General features: G+C 38.0%; 1 protein-coding gene across 1 annotated transcript in view; it reads left to right on the top strand.

Moving 5' to 3' along the window:
• LAMA2 (laminin subunit alpha 2) overlaps positions 1 to 23,822 on the top strand; it is a 623,785-nt gene that overhangs the window by 471,541 nt on the left and 128,422 nt on the right. The window contains exons 33-35 of the mRNA XM_059941243.1: positions 4,115 to 4,257; positions 7,614 to 7,712; positions 20,279 to 20,390. Coding sequence (XP_059797226.1) covers positions 4,115 to 4,257; positions 7,614 to 7,712; positions 20,279 to 20,390 — 354 coding nt within the window. The remainder of the gene's footprint in view (positions 1 to 4,114; positions 4,258 to 7,613; positions 7,713 to 20,278; positions 20,391 to 23,822) is intronic.

Here is a 23,822-nt window from a genome sequence, read left to right as displayed (position 1 = left end):
AAATCCGTATCCATCATGCCTCTTGGCATTCTAGCTCACCAATTTACTCTGTAGCGTGTTACAGTAAATCAGATCTAGTTCTGCATTCCAGTCCCTGATTTCAGCTTGTCTGAAGTGAAAACTGAGAATACTGAGAAAACTTTTCCCTGAAAATTTCTAGAACCATCAATAAGGAGCCTCTAGCCATACCATTATCAATGAGCTGATTCAATTCCTCTTAGAAATGGGTAGGTTATGAATTATAGATAAATTAGAGAAAGAGCTAGCAAAGTATTTCTGAAGCACATACACTACCCTAAAAAGCATAGTGAGATGTCATATTATCAAGTATCTTTCAAGATCTTGAAAGTGAAAAAAGAGCACAGTGCTTTGAATGGAACTTTTAAAGCAGTGATGAACTTGGATTCAGTGGGAAAGGAACCTTCACATTCTTCTTAACTTTGAATAAAATTAAGAACTGTTGTTAATACTTTTTAACCTATGAATTGCAACTTGAAGTCTCTAAGCTGAATTCACATTCTAAATCACACATGCGAAACTTGAGAAAGTTTATCAGTTATCTATTGCTACTACTCCAAAAGTTAATAGTTGTTGATAATATACAGCAACTATATATATCCTCACTATTCGGTAGGTTGGCAATTTGAACAGGGTCCCCTTGGATAGTTGTTTTGTTATCATGCGGCGGGGCGGGTTCCTAGATGGCCTTATTCACCTAATAGGACCTCAGCTAGAATGGTTGGATCTGCCTTTCTGTTGTACATGTTGCCTCTCTTCCTCAAGAAGGCTAGCCTGGGATTTTTCACAAGGCAGCAGGATTCCAGAAGTGTGGAAGCAGAAACTGTGAAACTCCTTGAAGCTAAGGCTCAGTGTCCCTCTGAAGCATTCTGATGGTCAGAGTTTGTCATAAAGCCAACCCAGATTCAAAGGGGGATGTGCGGGGGAATAGACTCCACCTCTTAATGGGAGGAGCAGCAAAGAAATGGTAAACACTTTTAACCCTCCCTCCTCCCCAGAAAGGAGCATCATCTTTATCTGGCCAGTAACCCAACTGTGTCCTTTCTTTTATTAACGTTTTGTATATCTTTTCTTCCCCTCCATTCCTCCATTCCAATACCATTCCTGTGTCAATATTACCTCATGCAGGTATCATAGCAATCATCTCCTTGACATCAGTCGGTTTCTGCCTCTCCAATCACAAGACAATTTTCTCTCTCTGGCAATTGTTTTTATTACTATTCTGTTCCTCACATATCTGTGTGATTCTTCATTTCACATCACATATAGTGTTCTCACATTCAGACATTTCCTATTTGGCCAATATTTTTATCTCTATTTCTCTATCTCTTTCTCTCCCTCTCTCTATTCTTCTCTCAGTCCTCTCCTTGTAACTCCCTGATCTTCTCCAAAATATTTTTTGCTCTCCTTTCACAAAGATAATAGTAAGCAAATATTTATTGATTATTTACTATGTGCAAGACACTTTCTTAGGCACTGTGACCAAAGTTGATTAAGGTCGAGAGAAACAATATATAAACACATAAAATGAAAAGATAGCCTATACATGCATGAATGTTAAGATAAAAAGACAAAGGGAATACAGTAGTGGTTGGTGGGGACAGTAATTTCAGAGTCATCAGGGCCTTCTCTGAGGAAGTAACACTTGAGCACTTGACCTAGATCTCCAGAAGTCACATGGGTGAAGGTGAAGAAGGAAGTGTTCTTGGCAGAGGAGACAGCAAGTGAAATGACCTCTTCCAAATCCTTGCTCCCTTTAGGGTAGAGCATCCCTAAAGTTTGTTACCTGGCCCAGTGGTTCTAAACTCTGGCTATATGATGGGATCATCTGGACTCTCTTAAATATACTGATGCCTGGGCCTCACCACAGACCCATCAAATCAGATTCTCTGGAGGTGGGTAGGGGAAACACCTGGATACCTGTATTTTGTAAATCGCCATGATTTGTATGCAGCCAAGATGGAGAACCACTGACCTACAGTAGTGCTTTTCAAACATTAACATGCATAGGTCACATGGGAATCTTTCTTAAATACAGATTCTGGTTCACTAGATCTAGGATAGAGCCCAAGATTCTGTATTTCTAACAAGCTCCCAGGTCATGCCATTGCTGTTGATCTGGTAGTTATTCAAAGTGTGGTGCTCAGACCAGAGTATTAGTGTTCACCTGGGAGTTTGTTAGAGAAGCACATGCTCGGTCAGAGAATCAGAAACCAGGTGATTCAGTCACCTCGTGAATCAGAAGTGCTAGGGGTATGGCCCAGCCTCCTGTGATTTAAGAAAGCCCTCAGATGATTCTGAAACCCACTCAAGTGTGAGAATCAGACTGGGTCTTGGTATTTCGACATAGTCAATTTGGTACCTAATTGTGTTCCAGGTTGTGTTTTCTACAGTTGCTTCATGTCAAGAGGTCTGTTGAAGCTTCTCAAGCACTTGCATTGAACTGAGGGTTTGAAGCCACAGCATTCTCTTGCTTTTACTTAGTTTCCGTGCAGAGCAAATTCTCTTTCGTTCTGACTAGAAGAGGAAGAGATCCAGCTCTAGTTTCAGATTTCACCTCCAGCTCCCAAAGCCTCTTTGTTCACTCAGCTTGAAAGACATCAGGAGCTTACAGCGCCCCTGCAGGTGACAGTCAACACTTACAGGTGTCACCTGCAAGGAGTTGATTTATTAAAAGCCCTGCTGGGGCAGTTTAATCCCTGTGAAGGGATATTGTAACTCACCTCTAACTGCTGTCCCATCACAAAATCACTCTCTGTACTACTTCTCTTTGTTTACAAGCTTTAGTTAATGGTTTTCTCTCCATTAGGCAGCTCAAGGGAGTCCTGTTTAGAGAACTGATTGAATTCTTGCCAGTTTGGGGCATGATCCAAAGCTGCTCCAAATCTCAGTATTTTTCATGTTATATATTTTCCTCTCTTCTAACATGTATATAGTTTTTATACCTCTATCTGCAGAATGTAAGCTAGAAATTGTAACTGTATGCATGAACGCATATCTATCATAAATATGGTAGCACGTGCTTCTTGGCATGGAGATGCTACATCTCATTACTCTGATGCAAAGAGTGAAAAAAAATTTTTGAGCTAAAAATCCAAACTGAATAGGTATATTTTATAAAGCCTCGAAAAGAATCAATATCTTTTAATTTTAGAAATTGTACTATCTATGAGATTCATGTGATAATGGTGAAGAAACCATTGTTTCTCTCCACCACCCTACTACCATCCATCCCCCTTCCACCACCCCTAAATTTGAATAGTCCCTCTTTCTAATCATTGAAAAAATATAGGTAGAACACTAGCACTCTTGGCTACTTCAAGAATAAAGTTTTCCTGGCTTTTGGCAATTATTTATCCACAAGACAGGATTAGGTTGATCATCAAAGTAGGAATTTGTGGGACTGCATCTAATCATGAGTGATAATGTGCTGAATAGTTAAAGAGGAAGAGTTGGCAAATGCATAAGTAAGTAAGTGAACAAGTAAGTAATAAATAAATACATTTCATCATGAGAAAAAATAAATTGTAAAAAGAAGAGTTCTTTTGACTTTTAAAAATATTCTTCTCAATAGATGTCAAGCTAAAGAGTCATACAGTTTTTGAATATGTAATACCTGAAGCATGTGGAGACCCAATTGCTATAGACACTCCACATTGCAATCTAATGGGGCAATGTATACATTTTTAGATTCCAAAGCATATTTTATTGCCAATTACAGATTTCCTCTAGATTGTTCGTGTGGGACTCTCTGGGGCGTTTATAATGTTTTATAGTCCATGTTTTACCTCTCCTTTAGTACTTAGGTGATACACTCGTTTACCCTCAAAATCCATTTGCTCCTCCTCTTTGGTTCCTCAGTTTATATCATCGTCCCTATTTCAGGTTCTGGGCAACAGGCATGTCTGCTCTTTTGTTGTTCTTTTCATCTTTTATCAACCGGCATCCATTCGAAAGCATTGATTATCTGAGATGAGAAGCATCATCTTTCACAGAATAATACTTAGGCCATAAAATATTTCATAGCTGAAATCTTTGCACACCTGCCTGGGACGCTTAGCAGAAGTAAACATCCTTTGCTGTTTCCCTTTCACAGTTTGTGGAGATGAGTGCACCGGCCTTCTTCTCGGTGACTTGGCCCGCCTGGAGCAGATGGCCACGGGCATCAACCTCACTGGCCCACTGCCCGCTCCTTATAAAATTCTGTACGGTCTTGAAAATAGGACTCAGGAACTCAAGGTAGGTTGGAGCAGTAACAGCAAGAGCCAGGGAAAAAATGACAGAAGCTTCCAAAGGGGTAATTGCCGTAATTGGTAAATGCTCTTCCCATTGTCCCAAATCAAGGCAGGCAGCCGTTAGGGAAATTCAGAGACTTTCTAAACCAGTGTTTTTCAAACTTGAGAACTATAATTTACTGATTGCTCTTATGGAAAAAGAGGCTCATGTACCCCCAGTGTTTGGCCTAAATCAATTTTATTATGTTCCTTAAATATGTGCAAACATAAAATCAGATATGAACTCCTTATACTTAATAGCTCTATAAAATCAAAACAAATTCATCTTTACAAAAGCCTAAAAAAAAATAAAATTCAAATTAAAAACATTAATATAAAATAACAGATGATTTTTGCTGAAAGCAAATTGCTACTTGCAACAAGAATATCATACTGACTACTTCCACATAGGTTCTTTCATCAGCATGTGACATGTGGTAACTCAGTTCTCCTACCTTTCCACAATTTGAACTAGAGAACTCTTTGTGAGGGGTCCTGAAATGACATTTGGCATCACTTGACAAGTTCTCATGATTTATGTGCTCAATCTGCCATATGATCAAACAGGCATGCAAATGTAGGTGCTAAGATCAAGTGGCTCTGTGCATCTCTCAGGTGCCCAGCCTGGGTTCCAGAAATGCTTACATCAACATTTAAGTTTACTGTCAAAATGAAAACGCAAGGTGAAAATTTTGTACTAGAGAACGAGGAGACTTTTGAAAGTACTTCAACAAGAACTAATTTTGTTGTAAGAGAAACACTATTCTAAGACATCATTAAAGCTTTCAGTAGTTAATGGGATAAAGAGGAAATGTTAAGGAAATTGGAGTTGTTTCACCTGATTAAAAAAAAGATGAAAAGTGACTCCTTATACACTATCAGTCAATTACTGGATATTTATTAAGAAACTCTGGAATGCCCCAGTATTGCACTTGGTTCCCCAGGGGTTTCATGACCCCTATAATGCAGTCACTACCCTTAGGAAGCTTAGAGTCTATGTGGTTTAAAAATAGTTAAACAATAATTAAACAATTAGCAAAAATACATAATTACCACGTGCTTTATAGAAATTTGACATACAGTAGAGTTCAAAGATTGGAGAAATAGATAAGATCCAGAGTAACCAGGGAATACATCATTAATGAAAGTATAATTTGTGTTAGAACTTGAAGGATAGAAACAATTTCAATAGGCAGAGAATTATTGGTGAAGACTGGAGAAAGAAATCGAAGATTTATTCACTAGGCACTGGTGGACATTCTTCTAGGGAATATATTCTTTAATTTAGACCACAACCTTCAAAGTAAGTATTATTATCCTTATTTACCAGAAGAAGAAACCAATCATAATGATAGCAAGAATAACATTTATTGATGAGTATCTCTGTGCTAGACAATTGACTAAAGTCTTATGTGAATTATCATACATAGATTTTACAGAAACTCCAAGAAGTAGGAAAGGAGTACTGTATTAGCTATGTTTGTCTCAGATAGCCGGGTAGGGACACTGAGACACAGAGACAAGGTCACATGGCTACTAGGTACAGAGCTGGGACTTGGAAGGAGGTAGTTTAACTTTAGGGCCTGTGAGAATGAAACTACCTTCACACAGCTCAAAGAGAGAAGGGCTCAGTCCGCCAGTAGTGAGGTCTCCTTGACCCACAGCCCATCCATACTCTTGCCACTGAATCTAGGAGAGCCACATGCGCAGAGGCAGAGGTATGGATGAGCGAGGCCTGTCCAGACATTAGAAGTCAGGCCTGCTAGTGAAAGATAAGGCTGGAGACTTCAGTGGGGCTGGGTAATATGAAGGACAATCATGAAAGCCAGGCAGAGGAATCTGAGTTTACTTTGTAGACCCAGCATTCAGGAGTGCAAAGAGTTCTAATAACTGGTCTAATGCTGACCAGTTATCATGTATGGAAGGAATACAAAGAAAGAAAATTAAAGTAGAGAAGCAAATACTTCGGTAGGACATAAAAAAATTGTAAAGTAATAACTTAAACAATGGATGAAGTACTGAAGGGCCCTCTGAAAGAGGTTCCAATCTGTGGACATCAAGCCTGGGGTTCAGTGACCTATTTCCTTATGGCTGGGTATTGGTCAGGATGACCTTGATTTTCCTTAAATTCCAGTCTTTCTTGATTCTGTTTGTGTTCTTCTTCCATAATTTGTTTAATATCTGGATATTTGGAATCCCATTTTGATATTCTAAATCCTTAAGCAAGTTATGTGCCCTCTTCTTTCAGTTCCTTTAACTGTGTCAATGCTCCCTGGGTACCAGCCAGAGATGACCAGAAACACACATGTGATAGAACAAAGTTGGGTTTACTAACTTGTTGCAACAAGGGGCACTGCACAGTGTGGGGAATTGGGGCTGTCTCAATAACAGGGCATTAGGAATCACTTAGAGTATCGGGGGTTTGTGCTAGGGAATTTGGGGGCAGGTTCAAGGAAGCAGGGGTTTGTGTTGGACTGGGTACTACTAGGAAGTGGGAGTAGTTCCATAATTAAGTAATCTAATGAATCTTATCTAGAAGGAGGGAAGAAAAAGGGAGGCTAAAGCTACAGTTAGTAAGGAGGCAGTGGTCACTCATATTAGCCAGAAAATGGGATTTGAGGTACTTTTGCGGTCTGTACAGAGACCACGATTTCGTCTGCATTTAGATAAGATTATGGAGTGGTCTCATCTTTTGCTTCATTCATCACTCTCACGGAGTGATCCTGTCTACTGTTAGTGTTTGGTGAGATTGATTATGTTCAAGAGGAGAGGAAAAGGGCCTATCTGTGAGTACCAGGCCAGCTCCTACAACATGGACGCCATGCAGTTAGTTAGTGTCTGGCCAGGTCCTTCTCTCAGGGCTCCTGTCCTCAAAGAAAGAGGTAATAAACCTGTAAACTGTATCTCTGTTGATTAGAATGGGAGCCTTAAAGACTCAGACAAGGTTCTTCTTGACTCTACCCCTTACTGGCTGTGCAATCTTGTATAAATTTTTAAGTCTCTTTAAGCCACAGTTTTCTGTATACAAAATGAAATAGCATTTATCTCATCGAACTGTTGTAAGAGCTAAATGAAAAACAAAACAAAAAGACCTGGAACATAGTAATGTCTCAATAAATTGCAGCAGTTTGTATTATTTGCCAGATTTTTCTGCACGGTGCTTTGTAAGTGCCCAACTGAAATAGTTTCTTTCTCTCTTCTCTGAAGGTGAGAAGGCTAAGTTCTTTCTACATAAAGAAAAAATGCGTTCTGTTAAATGTTCAACCCATGATCGCTGCCAGACCATTTACTAAAAAACATATGCAATGAAATCTTTTTCAGCATTTGCTCTCACCTCAGCGGGCCCCAGAGAGGCTCATTCAGTTGGCAGAAGGCAATCTGAACACGCTGGTGACAGAAATGAATGAACTTCTGACCAGGGTAAGTTGGCAAAATCATGCTTCTTCTTAAAGCAGATAGATTATGTATAATTAAGGAAAATTACTTCAAATTTCTGAAATGCAAATCTTGTTCTTCCTAAATCCCAATTTGGTGCATGAAATAGATGTATTTTTGACTTGCTACTTCTGCCACAGATAAAATCTGAGAACCCAGTAGCACAAGAAAAGATTGGGATACATACTTGGGAAGTGTCAAGGACAATGGTTAAAAATATCAGAATGACAGTATATTTTGAGTACTCTATCCAGTAGCTTCCATGGTAAAGTTTTTATCGATTCTGGATTCCCAAAGCCCTGGCTCTGACTATGTAAGGAAAAAGAAAAACAAATGAAAATACTTGTAGTCTCTTTGATCTCATCATAAGATTTTTGTGTTTGTATAGAAATACAGCCTAAATCATTATCCCCCCACAAAAGAGGAAATCTTCTTTATCATGAAAATCCAAAGCATTCAAGACACTTTTTAGAGTCAGAGTGTAAAGTCCATGTTGCGTTTATCAGACTTTTTAAGATATTGGGAGTTTTAAATTTTCAAAACTGCAAGAGGGTTAAGGTTCCTTTCCCTGATACGGAATGAAGAAAACAGCATAAAGTCTGCCATCTTGTGGCGAGAAAAATGCATGAACTGGAAAATGACCTGGAATTTAGGGATCCAGTTTGATTATCAAAGAACTTTAAATGACAAAAAATATTGGAGCTAGAAAGTTCTTACAGATTATCTAGTCCATTTTTTTAAGAAGAAATCCCTCAGGCCATGATAGTGAAATGAATTAGCAATGGCCATGTACTTCACCAAATTCAAGGACCTAAGTAGGACCCAGATACCAGATTCCCACTGGCCCAGTACCATTTCCACCTAACCTGCTGCTGGCTTAGGAGAATTTCCACAGGGAAATCAAATGGGATTCTGAGCACGTAATGCTAAACAATGGCCCTGATGTTACAAGTAGCATACACTTTTTCAGAATCTCCTTCCAGCAATGTGGAATGTACAAATACAGAACAGAGTTTCTTGCCAAATGTAGTTAGATATTAATCAGATTAATGAGTACAGATTGTCTCATATCAATTCAATAATTAACAATTTTGTATTGGTTATATGAATACACTAAATAAGAATTTTTAAACGGATCATGCCAAAGTAATCTCAATTCAACAGCGCATATGAATGTTCACCACATACAAAGCCCAAGCGCTAAGTGTTGGCAGATGAAAGATAAAAATGAGGCTCAGTCTGTCTTCAAGGAGGTTGCAGTCTCGAGTGTGTGTGTGTGTGTGTGTGTGTGTGTGTGTGTGTGTGTGGATATATAAGGATTTAGGTATGTGGAGGGTAATATGGGACAAGTGCAAGTAAATATATAACACAGCATGAAATAAAATAATGTACCTGAGAAATACACACAAATGGATTAATTTAATATTAATGTTAAGAGTAACTAGGGAAAATTCCATGGAACAGAGGCCTTTCATTCATTCATTCATTTAATTAATCCTTACTAAGGGTCAAATATGCTGTAGACACTATAACAGAATGACAGACACTGGGAAAAGAGGTATAAGCAAAACTGACACTGTTGATTACAGCCAAATGACCTGAGCCTTTAATATTATTATTATTATTACTTTATTACTTCTTAACCGACATCCTTTCATCTTTCCAGCAGACTCTCACATACTAAATTTTTTTGAATGGACTTTGTATTTTTGAGAAGTTTAAAGCAAAATTGATTGGAAAATACTGATATTTCCCATTTGCCCCCTGCCCCAAGACAAGCACAGCCTCCCGCATTATCAACATCCTCCACCAGAGGGATACGTTTGTTCCAATAGATGAAGCTATACTGACGAATCATCACCCCTCAAAGCCTATAGTTTACTTTAGGGTTCACTCTTGGTATTGTACATTCTATAGATTTTGACAAATGTTTAATGACATGTCTCCACCTTTATAGGATCATTTAGAGTGGTTTCACTGCCCTGAAAGTCCTCCATGGTCTGCCTGGTCACCTCTCCCTGTTCCTTAACCCCTGGCAACCACTGATCTTTTTACTGTCTCTATATATCATAGATCATATAGTTGGAGTCATACAGTATGTAACCTTTTCAGATTGGCTTTTTTCACTTAGTAATATACATTTAAGTTTCCTCAATGTCTTTTGATGGCTTGAGAGCTCATTTCTTTTTAGTGCTGAGTAGTAGTCCATTTTCTGGATGTACCAAGTTTATTTATCCATTCACCTACTGAAGGACACCTTGGTTGCTTTTAAGCTTTGGCAATATGAATAAAGCTGCTATAAACATCCAAGTATATAAGTTTTCAATTCATTTGTGTGAAAACCAAAGAGTGCAATTGCTGGGTCATATGGGAAGAGTGTGTTTAGTTTTGTAAGAAATCTCCAAATTGTCTTCCGAAGTGGCTGTACCATTTTGCATTCCCAGCAGCAATGAGTAAGAGTTCCTATTGCTCCAAATCCTCACCAGCATTTGGTGTTGTCAGTGTTCTGAATTTTGGCCATTCTAGTAGGTATGTAGTAGTATCTCATTCTACTTTTCATTTACAATTCCCTCATGACATACTATGTTGAGCATTTTTATATGCTTATTTGCCATCTGTATATCTTCTTTGGTGAGATGTCTGTTCAGGTCTTGCTATGGAATGAATATGTGTGTGTGTCCTCTCCAAAATTCCTATGTTGAAATCCTAACCCCCAAGGTGATGATATTAGGAGGTGAGGCCTTTGGGAGGTGATTAGGTCATAAAGGCAGAGCCTTCATGAATGGAATTAGTGCCCTTATAATAGGGACCCCAGAGAGATCCTTTGTCCCTTTTTGCCATGTAAGCACAAAGTAAAAAGACACTACCTATGAACCAGGAAGCAGGCCCTCAACAGACACCTGGGATGCCTGGGATGTGATTTTGTGCTTCCCAAACTCCAGAACTGTGAGAAATAAATTCCTGTCATTATCAGCCACCTAGTGTGTGGTATTTTGCTATAGCAGCCTGAATGAACTAAGACTTTTCTCATTTTTTAATCGAGTTGTTTTTTAAATTATTATTAAGTGTCCTTTGTAACAGTTTTTTATTAGCTATGTCTTGCAAATATTTTCCCCCAATCTGTGACTTGCCTTCTCATTCTCTTGACAGTGTCTGTCACAATGCAGAGTTTTTAACTTTAATGAAGCCCAGCTTATCAATTATTCCTTTCATCAATTGCTTTGGTGTCGTAACTAAAAAGTCATCATCATACCCAAAGTCATCTAGATTTTATACTATATTATCTTGGAGTTTTATAATTTGCATTTTATATTTAGGTCTATTATCCAATTTGAGTTCATTCCAATACTATTTTTTAATAAACTTTTTTATTTTAAAATAGTTTTAGATTTACAGAAAAGTTGTTGCAAAGATAGTACAGAGATTTCCCATACACTCCATACCCACTTTCCCCTACTGTTAATATCTTGGTATGATATATCTATCACAACTAATGCACTAATATTGATTATTATTATTAACTAAAGACTATGCTTTTTCTTCAGTTTTACTTAATGTCCTTTTATTGTTTCAGGATCCTATCCAGGATATTACATTAAGTCATCATGTCTTCTTAGGCTATGGCTTCTAGAATGTGACAGTTTCTTAGGCTTTCCTTGTTTTTGATGATTTTGACAGTTTTGACAAGTTCATGTATTTTGTAGGATGTCCCTCAGTTGGGGTTTGCCTCATGTTTTTCTCATGATTAGAATAGACATATAGGTTTTTGTGGGGAAGACCACAGAGATAATGTATCATTTTATCACGTCATATTAAGAACCCATGCAATCAATATGTCTTATTACTGTTGATGTTGATCTTGATCACCTGACTGAGGTAGCATTTGCCAGATTTCTCCACTGGAAAATTACTCTTTTTCCCCCTTTCCACACTTCAGTACCATTTTTATCTGCCCATTCTTCAGATTTTGTAACATAAAAAGCCTAGAAATAAGACATCTAAAAGTAAATATCTCCTTGATAAAGTGAGGATGGGGAGGAAAGAGAAATCCTCACCTATTTTTTAACCTTGTCCCCACCAGAAACAGGACTGTCATGGAGACCTTCAATATTCAAGTCAAAATGATCAATTCTTTCTTTGCCTGTGGTCAATCAGCGTGATAATCAAAAGGTGTATTGATACACATGTAATCATAACTAGAGGGCTAGAGGACATAAATATCCACTAATATTGGCTGAGACCCCCCAGTACCTTTATCTCACAGCCATGAATGATTCAGCAGTTGGGCCCAGAGTATAAGTGCAGGGGCCATGACTTCCTATTATCCATGGCTACGTTAGAGGAGATAGTGCCTAAACTAGGAGTGCACATTAGAGTTACGTGGTGCCCAGTCTCACCCCCAAAGGTTGTGATGTATTTGGTCTGAGGCACAGTATGAGCACTGGGACTTTCAAGAGCTTCCAGATGATTCTGATGTCAGCCAAGATTGAAAACTACGGTGAGCCTAGAGGTACCCGGTGCTTCCAGCTCCCTTTCCTCTGGAAAGTGCTTTCACTGCTACAGCCAATCTTTTTGAGAATCCTTTTCTCTACTTTGTTAGCTGGCGAGTCACTTTATCACTAATACATTTATGTTTGTTAAAACATCTGGCAAGTCTGATCCTGCATAGCTGGTGTGAGCTGCCTTCTGTCCTTCAAGTGCTTGTATATTTTGTGCTTATCTTTTTCATGAAGCGATTTAGTTCTCTAATAGCCCTTGGTAAAGAGAATAATATTCCTCCCCCAGATTAACGTTTTAAACATTTATTTTATATAATTTAATGTCAAATATTACATAAGCAAAATGTTGTATAATCATGTATCTTTTTCAATGTATTTTAATTTATTGTCATTCCATTTCCCCCTTGGAATATAAGTTTTTTGAATACGGCAATCATATGTTACATATTCATACTGTCAGACACTATGATTAGTGTGGAATATTGAGATGCTTTTTGATGACGACTCCATATACCTCTGTAGCTACTGTCCTTACCTCCCTCTTTCATTTCACAGCCAAATTTTTTCAAAGACTTGGTCTGCTTTCACTTCGCACTCCACTGTAGTCTAGATTTCCACTCCCAGCCTGCCAGTAAAACTATTTCAACAAGGTAATCAGTGACAAGCTGGTCACTAAATCCAGTGGAAACTTTATTTTACTTGGACTTCCTACAGCAATTGCCACTTTTGACCCTATCTTCCTTCTTAACATACTCTCCTCTCTGCTTTTATCTTAATTCTCAGACCTTTCATTTTCAAGCTCTTCCTCTGCCCATCCCTCAAAAGTCAATTACCTTGGGGTCCCGTCCTCAGTCCACACCTCTTCTCACTTGTAAACCCTCTCTTTTGGCTTCAATCGCCACATATATGTTTATGATTAATAAGTCCATATTCTCAAGACAGACTTCATTCTCCTGTTTCAGTCCTATGTACCTAACTATCAACTGGACATCTCAAATTAAACTCACCATCTTCCTCTTAAAACCCATACTTTCTTCTATTTAGAACACCTCAATGATTTATCCTCCAATATTTACCAGTCTCCCAAAATAGAACTAAACGGTTGCTCTTCATTTTACCCCAACGCAATTCAGAGGTCTTCTATTACCTCTCTTCCTAAGTTTTATCTAACTCCAAACAATTATTATTCCTGTGGCAGAGTGAACTTTCTAAATCACAGATCTGATCACATCATTCTCCTCCTTCAAATTCTCCATTTTGTTCATTGACATGTGATGCTCTTTCCTCGTGATCTTAATTCCTCAGCCTCATCTCTTCCCCAACTCATGCTCTGGTTATCTGGACCCTGATGCATTGAACATATAAGCCAGAAACCTAGAAATCTTCTTTGATGCCACTTTCTTCCTTCTCATCCTCCCACTTATTTAACCCATTACCAAATACACTGGGTTCCACTTCTGTGTATAGATCTCATCTTCACTACCCTACTCTCGTCCAGCCCTTAGTTTGGGATTACCACATTAGCTTTCTAGCTAGTCCAGCTTTTATTCTTATTTTCCTTCTGATTGTTCTCCAAGGTATAGCCAGAATGCACTTTTGCTATCCCAAATTTGAACATGTCACTTAAACTAGTCATTAGTGCTTAAACATGTGCTTAAACTAGTGCTTAAACATGTCACTAGTGCTTAAACTCGTCCCCCTGGCTTCTCATTGCTCTTCAGATAAAGGCCAAAGTCTCACTTTGGCCACATCTCACACCGCTTTGACCCTGGCCATCTGTACTCCAGCCATGGTATCCTTGAGTTACTTTGTCCCACAGAGCCTTTCCGGACATGTTTTCTTTAGCCTTGAAGTAAATCACTTCCTCCTACATCTTGTTAACTTCTGTTAATTCCAATTCACTTTCTAAACCTCAGCTCCTCGAAGTCTACCGTAAGTCTTCTGTGATATTCCAGGTGTGATGTGATTCCTCCAATCTTGGTATAATTGTGTTATACCACTGTGCTTTTTCTTCAGTTTGTGGTTATAATTTATTTTCATGATCATTAAACAAATACCTCTCTATCCCACCAGACTATACACTCCAAAAGAGCAGGAAGTGTGGGGTTTTTTTCCCCTTACCACAATATTACCAATATCATGTATATAGTAGGTGTTCAGTCAATATTTCTTTAATTAATTAATTAACTGTGAATAATTTTAAAAATAGCATAAAAATAAATGAAAGGTATAGAAACCCACAATAAGCATTAATTTTGAATTTCTCTAAAATGCACTAAAATCAGGCATATAATAATATTGAGTTGAATATTTTGCTTTCTTTGATAAACATCTCTTAACTGTTTATATTTCATAAGGGGTGAATGCAATGTAATAGACTGAACTATATAAAATATCAAAATTTAGCTTTATCTACCTTGTCTCTTACTGTATATTGAAAATCAAATTTAAATGAAGATGAGGCATTTCCAAAATGATGAAACTAGTTTTTAAATGATTTAAGTGCCTACTATATATATATAAACACACATATATATATATATTTACAATGCCTTATTTATAGTTTTAAAAGGTTTAAGTTGCCAACAATGTTTTTCATTTCTGCTGTTATATTTTAAAAGAGAGAGAGAATTTGTAGAGACGTGGATAGACCTAGAGACTGTCATACAGAGTGAAGTAAGTCAGAAAGAGAAAAATAAATATCGTATATTAACGCATATATGTGGAATCTAGAAAAATGGTACAGATGAACTGTTTTGCAAGGCAGAAATAGACACACAGATGTAGAGGACAAACGTATGGACACCAAGGGGGGAAAGTGGAGGTGGTGGTGGTGGTGGGATGAATTGGGAGATTGGGATTGACATGTATACACTAATATGTATAGAATAGATAATAAGAAGTTGCTGTATAAAAAATAAGTAAATAAAATAAAATTTTTAAAAAAGAGAGAGAGATAATGTATAACAAATCACACTTGTTTATTTGGAACTTTCAAAACTGACCCCTGAAATATTTAAGGAGAAATTTCACATAGAACTGACTTATTATCATTCCCCAGGGTCAGTTGATTGTCTCTCTCCTTGTGTGCTGTCTGTCCTAGTAGCTTGTCCTAGTACTTCACTGACCCTAGTACTTCAAAAATATATAGAACCGGTAGTGTTTGAAGATGACCCTAAAGAATATCATGTAAATGATTAGATCTCAAATTTAAATTTAGCAGAAAACCTCTGCAAATGCAAAGGTGGATGGCATCTAAGCAATGTTGTCTACTCAGTAGTTAGATTTGCTCCATTAGATTCTAGTTTTAACATAAAGAAGGCGGAAAATGAAAGACACTAGTAATATCCAACCAAGAAAATTTTGTGCAGATTTCAAGAGGCACAGTGAGAACTGCTTGAGCTAAAGTAAGAAAGTAACAGCTACATTGTTCAGAAGTAAATGAATGTGTGCCTAATGGTAATGCGTGCTGCCTAGATATAAATACTCAAAAAAAAAACCCACAAAGAAAATAAAAGGAAAAAATACCTAGTTGAGTGAACTTGAATGTAAAAAAAGATAATCAAAGGTAAGAGAGATACATGCAAAGCAGTGTGTGAGCTATCATTTACAAAGGAACACTGGAAATATGTAGAACAGAGGTAAAAGAAAGTAAAAATAAGAAAATCTAAGATAGAGAATGAAAGGAAGATTGTACAACATATTAGGATAAATGAGAAGACATTTGTCAAATACTCAAAGGACAAGATAATAGTGAGTTAGAAGGAAGCTGACTAAGGGATGGGGATGGCAATTTAATAAAATACAGGAAGAGCCAAACTGAATCAGGCAGACAGCTCCTATCATGTACTATTTAGCCTTCATCTGTAACATTATCAATAGCCTGTCCTGGATGAAACTGATTTTTGTAAATTTCACATTTTACAATCTATCACCACTCCCCATAGGTGATAGTGTATTTGTAATTGCCTTCCTTTATGGAGTCTCTCCTGGGTGGTTTTGACAAGGTGACTCTTCAACTTCATTACTGTGTAATGAGACAGGATTTTTTTTTTTTTTTTTTACCATGCCGCACGGCATGTGGGATCCTAGTTCCCCGACCAGGGATCAAACCTGCACCCCCTGCATTGGAAGGCAGAGTCTTAACCACTGGACCACCAGGGAAGTCCTGAGACATGATTTTTTTTTAATGTATCTATATGATGTTCTGATATGGATTTTTAAATATGTTTACTAAAACCTAAAGCTTATGCACTTAAAATACATAAAAGCTGGAGCCATGTCCCTCCTCCCACCCAGAATGCTTAACTTTTTCAAGTATCTTCCTAGTCCTCCTGAATGTTAGCCAAACATAAGTTAATGTTTAATACAGACAGCATACAAGGCTGTGAGACAGAAAATTTGTGTCTTGTCCCCTATTTCCTATATGTGTGAGTTCAGATAAGTCACTTAACCTCTTCATATCTTCATCCTCACCAGTGTGAAAATAGGGATCATGCCCTCTATGTATGTCTAAAGGCAGGAAGAGTAAACGAAACACAAGAGTATTGTCAGCCCTCTGAACACGCATATCAATCTGGGGTACAGCTGAGCCTGACAGTGTAACCCGCTTCTTAGAGTGCTAATATCATAAGTCAATGCCTTTTGGTCCAGGAATCTCACATCTCCTCCTCTCCTGGAGTGCAGCCAAGAGAAGAAGCCCTTTTTGTCTGTGCAGAAGAAAGGCTATCTTCTCCCTTAGTAAGTACTGTGCTGGCCATAAAGATTTCTGCCCACCCCCGGCCCCTACCTCCACGCACCCCCACCAGCGTGGTATTTGGTGTGCAATCGCAGGTTAGTTTTGAATTACCAGAAGGTCAGTGACTAGAATGCAGCGTGGTTGGGACCAGAGGCGCTCAGGTCTGCTCTCCTCCTAAGCACTCAGCTGTAGCCCTTCAGCAGCAGCTTCCTATAAGGCTCTGAAAAATGTCCAGAAAAAATGCCCAGCCATCCACATTCACTGGTAAGCAAAACACCAGGTATATGGCCAGTTTGAACGGTATCAGAAAGGCATATGGAAAGAGATTTTTCTTTCTCCCAACAGGCTTTAGAACTTCAAAGGGATAGTTTGTTGGATTATTATTACATCAGTCAATCACCCAACATCCTTGACCCCCTACAGTTTGCCAGGCACTGTGCCTGGCACTCGGAGGAATAAAAAAGAGATAAGACATAACCCTAGCCCCCAAGGATTGCGATTCAATAGATATGACGAAACACCTAAAAAAATAATTACCCACAACAGTCACGAATAGTGGTAATGATAGTTGTTTTTGAAAATCTAAGAAAGGAGTGTATGGGTCAAAATCATTGGGGATGCCTTCACAGAGAAGGTGAAGTTGGAAGCGAATCATCTTGGGGGCTGGATTTATTTTGGATAATTGGAGAGGAGTTAGGGAACAATAGTATGAACAAAGCTTTTTCTGGGAATGTTCCTGGAAAGGTAGGCAATAAGTAGGCAATAAGAATGGCAATAATGTTGACAAGATTAGTTAGGAAATTGTTTAGTCATATATTTAACAACATTCATTCAATATTTGCTGTAAGTGAGACATCATACTAGAAGCTGGATATAAAGTGATGAGCAAACAGACCAAGTTTTTGTCCTCTTAGAGCTTACTTTTTAGTCAGGTAGCCGTTACATAGGTATGCCAACACGCAAATAGCAATTCTAAAATGCATGGAACTATGAAGGAAATATTCTTCTGCAGGAAGTTGAGAAACCTAGATAGGTGCCCTGGGGATGGCCACACCAAGAAGAAATACTTATTAAACTGAAAGCTGATGGATGACAAAGATCCAGCCACTAAAGTGTTGAGCAGAAGCTCATTCAAGGCAAAGACAACAGAATATGAGAAGACCCTAAGAAGGGAAGAGATTGGCATATTACATATAAAAGGAAGCCAGGGAAGCTGATTGCATAGGGTCTTAATTATAACATTTTTGACTTATTTCTTATCATGGGTCATGTAGAATTCTTCACATCTTAATATTGGAGTACTCATGTTATTGGTACTGAGTGTGTTAACAATGACTCTTACACATTTTTGTATAAATTAATTTGATAAGTAGAAGTCAAGGCAATGAATATTATCTTGATCATCCAGAATTTTAAAAGGAGAGTGTATCAGTATACATTTATTTTCAAGAAATTAGATGCTTTGAGCATACAAGAGTTGGAAAGCTCGAATGTATGAGTATTTATGGGAATTATTACCTTTTAATAATGTAATTAAGATACTGATGAAGCAAGAAATAAATTTTAGTTCAAATTATAATGTATATTTTCTGTATAGTAAGTGATACTAGTGCTGGTGGTATATTAATTCTTAAGATATTGAAAGATGATAATAATATAGATCAAATCCCTTATAGTATTCTGTGATATGTGAAAATAGTAGAGATATTATAGAACACAGTAAAATCCAGACTAGACAAACATCTAAAGCAGTTTAGATGACCAACATCTTAAGCAGCTGACCTTAGTAATTCAAAAGCAACATTTTAAAAATTATGTGAGCATACATTTGTGTGGTGTGTATGTGTAAAGAGTTTCTTGACCCAACTGGACCTCGAATTTAAAAGTGAAAATAATTCCAATATTAATGTTTTAGAAGAGCTAATCCAGAGCATTCTAATATATTGATTAACACACGCCAAATCATTTTGTATATATACTGAAACTATAAAGAGGAATTTTTTAAACTTCCATTGGATTCTTTTCCTTTCTTTCTTTTATTTGTGGTGATAACATTTGAAGGTTGAGAAATTAGATGATAATGGTTGGACTTAATATTCTACCTTTTATTTAAAACCTTGAAAACTTTCATGAATTAAACCTCTTATTGCCCCCTGGGAAATCATAAAATGCACTATAATTCCTGCAGCACCTCCTACCATGTTCTGTGCTGGCCAGACATTTAGTTCTAGCTTAACTTCTATTTAAAATCCGTTTATGTATAAAACAATTTAGATTCTCTGGGCATGTCTAAAATGCAAGCACTCTGGTACAAGATTGTGGAGTATTAATACTCTGCCAGCTTGAACCTTTATTTAAATTGTATTGAGGCAGTTTGTGATTCTTTGATTCATTTTCTGTAGTTAGATTATCCCTATTTTTTAGAAAAGGAAGTCATATTTATTAGCATATGCATACACATTAAAAAACGAAGTATAAACCTATTACAAGGTGCTCTAAGCCTTGTAGTACCTGAAACTTGTAATGTTACACATGCCATTTGATTACATATGGTATATCTTAACTATGAACACATTAAATGGATTTCATTGTGTCAAATGATATTTTCAATGTGAATAAGGGTGAAACAATATGAGGATGATCTTTGGGAGGTGGGGCTGTTGTAGAGTTCTGTTCTATTTTGTTGACAGTAATATATGGTCCTGTGATTACTGGAATCTTTTTTGGTGATGTCATATGGGGAAAGTTAACATTTATTCTTCTTTAACATTTTACTAGATCTTTACAGTGTTATAAAACAAGCATTTACTACTTAGTAGCTAAGCATTCCCTTTCTTTGTTTCTTTAATTAATGTATTGATCTAAACGGAATCTATAGGATCAAGCTGATTGAGACAGGTTGTCTGTGCCTCTTTCGAGAGATCATTGCTACACTCCACACTTTTTCAGTAAATAAAATATGGGCAAAACTGCAACATGTGCAGGCTGAAGAATCCATTAAAGACTTTTGGCAATAGTACCTTAAAAATATTTCAAAAATAATTCTGCTTTATGGCTTCTTCTGTGCCATTGCGTACAACGAGGGTTTTAAAAAGACCAAATACAGCTCTCTGATTTCCATTTAATGGAAGAAGTAATAAAGTTTGATTGTATATTTGAGCACGGGGCGTCATTTCCAGTACAGCTGATCAATAATTCATCAATTTCCTTTGGCTCAAAGTAATATTTGAAAGAAGATGCAGCCGGTGAGAGCTTATCTCGCTGTAGCTTCATCATCTCTATTAATGATGCTTTTCCCGAATTTGCTTCATTAGGCTACCAAAGTGACAGCAGATGGCGAGCAAACTGGGCAGGATGCAGAGAGGACCAACGCGAGAGCAGACTCCTTAGGAGAATTCATTAAGGACCTGGCCCAGCATGCGGAAGGTATTAGAAAAGTCACAATTTAATCATCATTTCTCCTAACAGGAAAAGAAACAAAGGATTGCACAGGACTGGGATTTCTCTAGTAAGAGATGACATTTCTAAATTTGAGGGTTGGATTTTTAAAAACTTTTTTGATCAAGATGTTCGAGGGCATTATCAACTGAGAATCTACAGCCTACAGGGTTAAATTTGTGACAGAAGCCAGTGAATTAGGAATTATGAGTACAAAATAGCAGTAAATTGAATGCATTCCTTTATGAATGCTCTGATCCTTGAGGAATGGCTATTGTGATCAAATACGATTAAATTAGTTAATGGGCAACTTATCCTCTGCTATGGTGCTGTTTTTGTATTCAGAACTATTTAAAAGATCCTTGATTTTTAAAAAAAAAAGTTAATTTTATCATTCTGCTCAGTACCTTAAAGCAGCACTTTAATTTCTCAAAATGACTTTTAAATACTTGGTACCGGTTTTTAATGAACATCTGTTGCTTGGGATTTGGATGTGCTACCTTACCAGAAGCTCTACTGCATTTAGTCCACAATTCTCAAGGAGTTAGTTCTTGGCATCTGCCAATCTGATTTGAGAATCAAAGTGGAAGCCATTTTTAGGCAAAAGCCCAGATTAAGAAACTCAAAGAAAACAGATAATGCAAAAAGAAAAAAGAAAAAAAAAACCCTCAAAAAACAAAACAACAACAAAACATTAGTTCTTAAATATCTACTAATATATAATAAGCATGCATGCGTGTTGAGAAAATAGGAAAAAATGTTTTCTTTTTGCTTTAAAAATAAAACATTTTTATTACTCTATAATGTTATACATTTTAGATACTTTGCTTTCTAATATAGCCAAATAAATCAGGACGTGAGAACCTTCAAGGCATATCCTGACAGGTCAGTCTTAGGAATCACTGGCCAAGAAGAGACAGAAACTTCCAAAGATTCCCCACAGCAAGAAACAACAGAGTTTTAATCTGAGGCATAATCTCAGGCAAGACATGTCAGGATCCAAAACAGAAGTTACTCCTACCAAAAAAATCTCAGTTAATTTGTTGTGGTTTCTCCTCTGCTAGATGAAGTTGTCATCCTTTCCCTGTTTTTATTTTCCAGTAATGTTATTTGAAAGTATCCACCCTCCCTTCCTCCCACCAAAAAAATCCCATTGCAGATAGAGCAGATTCACTCTACCTGGATCCCTGAAGACATTAGTCAGTACTCCAGGGACTTTCCTTTTCCTTCCAACTCAGTCTCAAACACTAACACCCAGCAACCTATCCTAGGAACTAATCTTGATCATTTCAATCAAACGTTGCTACATAAGAATAAATCCTAATACACGTTTCCGATAGACTCCAGTACCAGCACTGCCTACTTTATCTACATCTTTGTGCGTGCCACAAAGGCACCAGCAGGGGGCAGAGTGGAGATGATATTTAACCCAGGCTTGGCTCACCATCCACAATCTATCAATCAAAGAAAGGGGTTATGTCATCAAAGGTGTCTCCCATTTCCTACATTGTACATCAGTCAGGTGGTCTGGCTGTGTCTGTCCAAATGGGGCACCTTTTTCTAATTCGTGTGAAGTGCCATGTGGATAGCTGTGATCCTATACCTGAGGACAATGTGAATACTACTCTCTTCTTCCACCAGGTACTAACGTAAATGATAACAAATAATGGTAACCACAGCTCTTTGTAAAAGAACTTTGACAGAATTAATCTAACTATTAAAATTTCATGAAAATTCAAATTTGAATATGCCAGAGTTAAATCGTAAAGGGTTTACATATATATAACAAGGCTTGGATGTCTAGGGGATTTTTTTAAAAAAAGAAAACTCACTAAAAACTTTGAGTTATACAACATACCTATACTTTTTTTCCCCCTCTCGAAGCTATAATAATGGTGGATAATCATCAGTGTTTTTATTTGTATTAGTTATAATAAATTGCTGTGGGAAAAGTGCATGCTTCAGCCTGGCATTTGTCTATTTCAGTTTACTTTTTAGATAGATGAAATACCTTACTCATACTATATTCCATTATAAGTCATAGCCGCTATATAGAAATCAACTTCTATTAATCTGAGGCGTGAGGATTAACCAAGATGCCGGAGTAGAAGGACGTGCTCTCACTCCCTCTTGCGAGAGCACCAGAATCACAACTGGCTTCTGGACAATCATTGACAGGAAGACCCTGGACTTCACCAAGGAGGATACCCCATGTCCAAGGACAGAGGAGAAGCCACAGTGAGACGGTAGGAGGGGCGCAATCAGAGTAAAATCAAATCCCATAACTGCTGGGTGGGTGACTCACAGACTGGCGAACACTTATACCACAGAAGTCCACCCACTGGAGTGAAGGTTCTGAGCCCCACGTCAGGCTTCCCAACGTGGGGGTCCGGCAACGGGAGGAGGAATTCCTAGAGAATCAGACTTTGAAAGCTAGTGGGATTTGATTGCAGGACTTTGACAGGACTGGGGGAAACAGAGACCCCACTCTTGGAGGGCACACACAAAGTAATGTGTGCATCGGGACCCAGGGGAAGGAGCAGTGACCCTGGGGAGACTGAACCAGACCTACCTGCTGGTGTTGGGGGGTCTCCTGCAGAGGCGAGTGGTGGCTCTGTTTCACCGTGGGGATAAGGACACTGGCAGCAGAGGTTCTGGGAAGTTCTCCTTGGCGTGAGCCCTCCCAGAGTCTGCCATTAACCCCACCAAAGAACACGGGTAGGCTCCAGTGTTGGGTTGCCTCAGGCAAAACAACCAACAGGGAGGGAACCCAGCCCCACCCATCAACAGTCAAGTGGATAAAGGTTTTACTGAGCTCTGACCGCCACAGCAACAGGGAGGGAACCCAGCCCCACCCATCAACAGTCAAGTGGATTAAGGTTTTACTGAGCTCTGACGGCCACAGCAACAGTCAGCTCTACCCACCACCAGAGCCTCCCATCAAGCCTCTTAGATAGCCTCAACCACCAGAGGGCAGACAACAGAAGCAAGAAAAACTACAATCCTGCAGCCTGTGGACCAAAACCCACAGTTACAGAAAGATAGACAAGATGAAAAGGCAGAGGGCTATGTACCAGATGAAGGAACAAGAAAAAAACCCAGAAAAACAACTAAATGAAGTGGAGATAGGCAACCTTCCAGAAAAATAATTCAGAATAATGATAGTGACGATGATCCAAGACCTCGGAATAAGAATGGAGGCAAAGATTGAGAAGATGCAAGAAATGATTAACAAAGACCTAGAAGAATTAAAGAACAAACAAACAGAGATGACCAATACAATAACTAAAATGAAAACTACACTAGAAGGAATCAATAGCAGAATAACTGAGGCAGAAGAACGGATAAGTGACCTGGAAGACAGAATGGTGGAATTCACTGCTGGGGAACAGACTAAAGAAAAAAGAATGAAAAGAAACG

This window comes from Balaenoptera ricei, chromosome 12, assembly GCF_028023285.1.
Source record: "Balaenoptera ricei isolate mBalRic1 chromosome 12, mBalRic1.hap2, whole genome shotgun sequence".
NCBI classification, from domain to species: Eukaryota; Metazoa; Chordata; class Mammalia; order Artiodactyla; family Balaenopteridae; genus Balaenoptera; species Balaenoptera ricei.
Note: the sequence above shows the minus strand (reverse complement) of the source record. Positions and strands in the feature narration are given on the sequence as shown.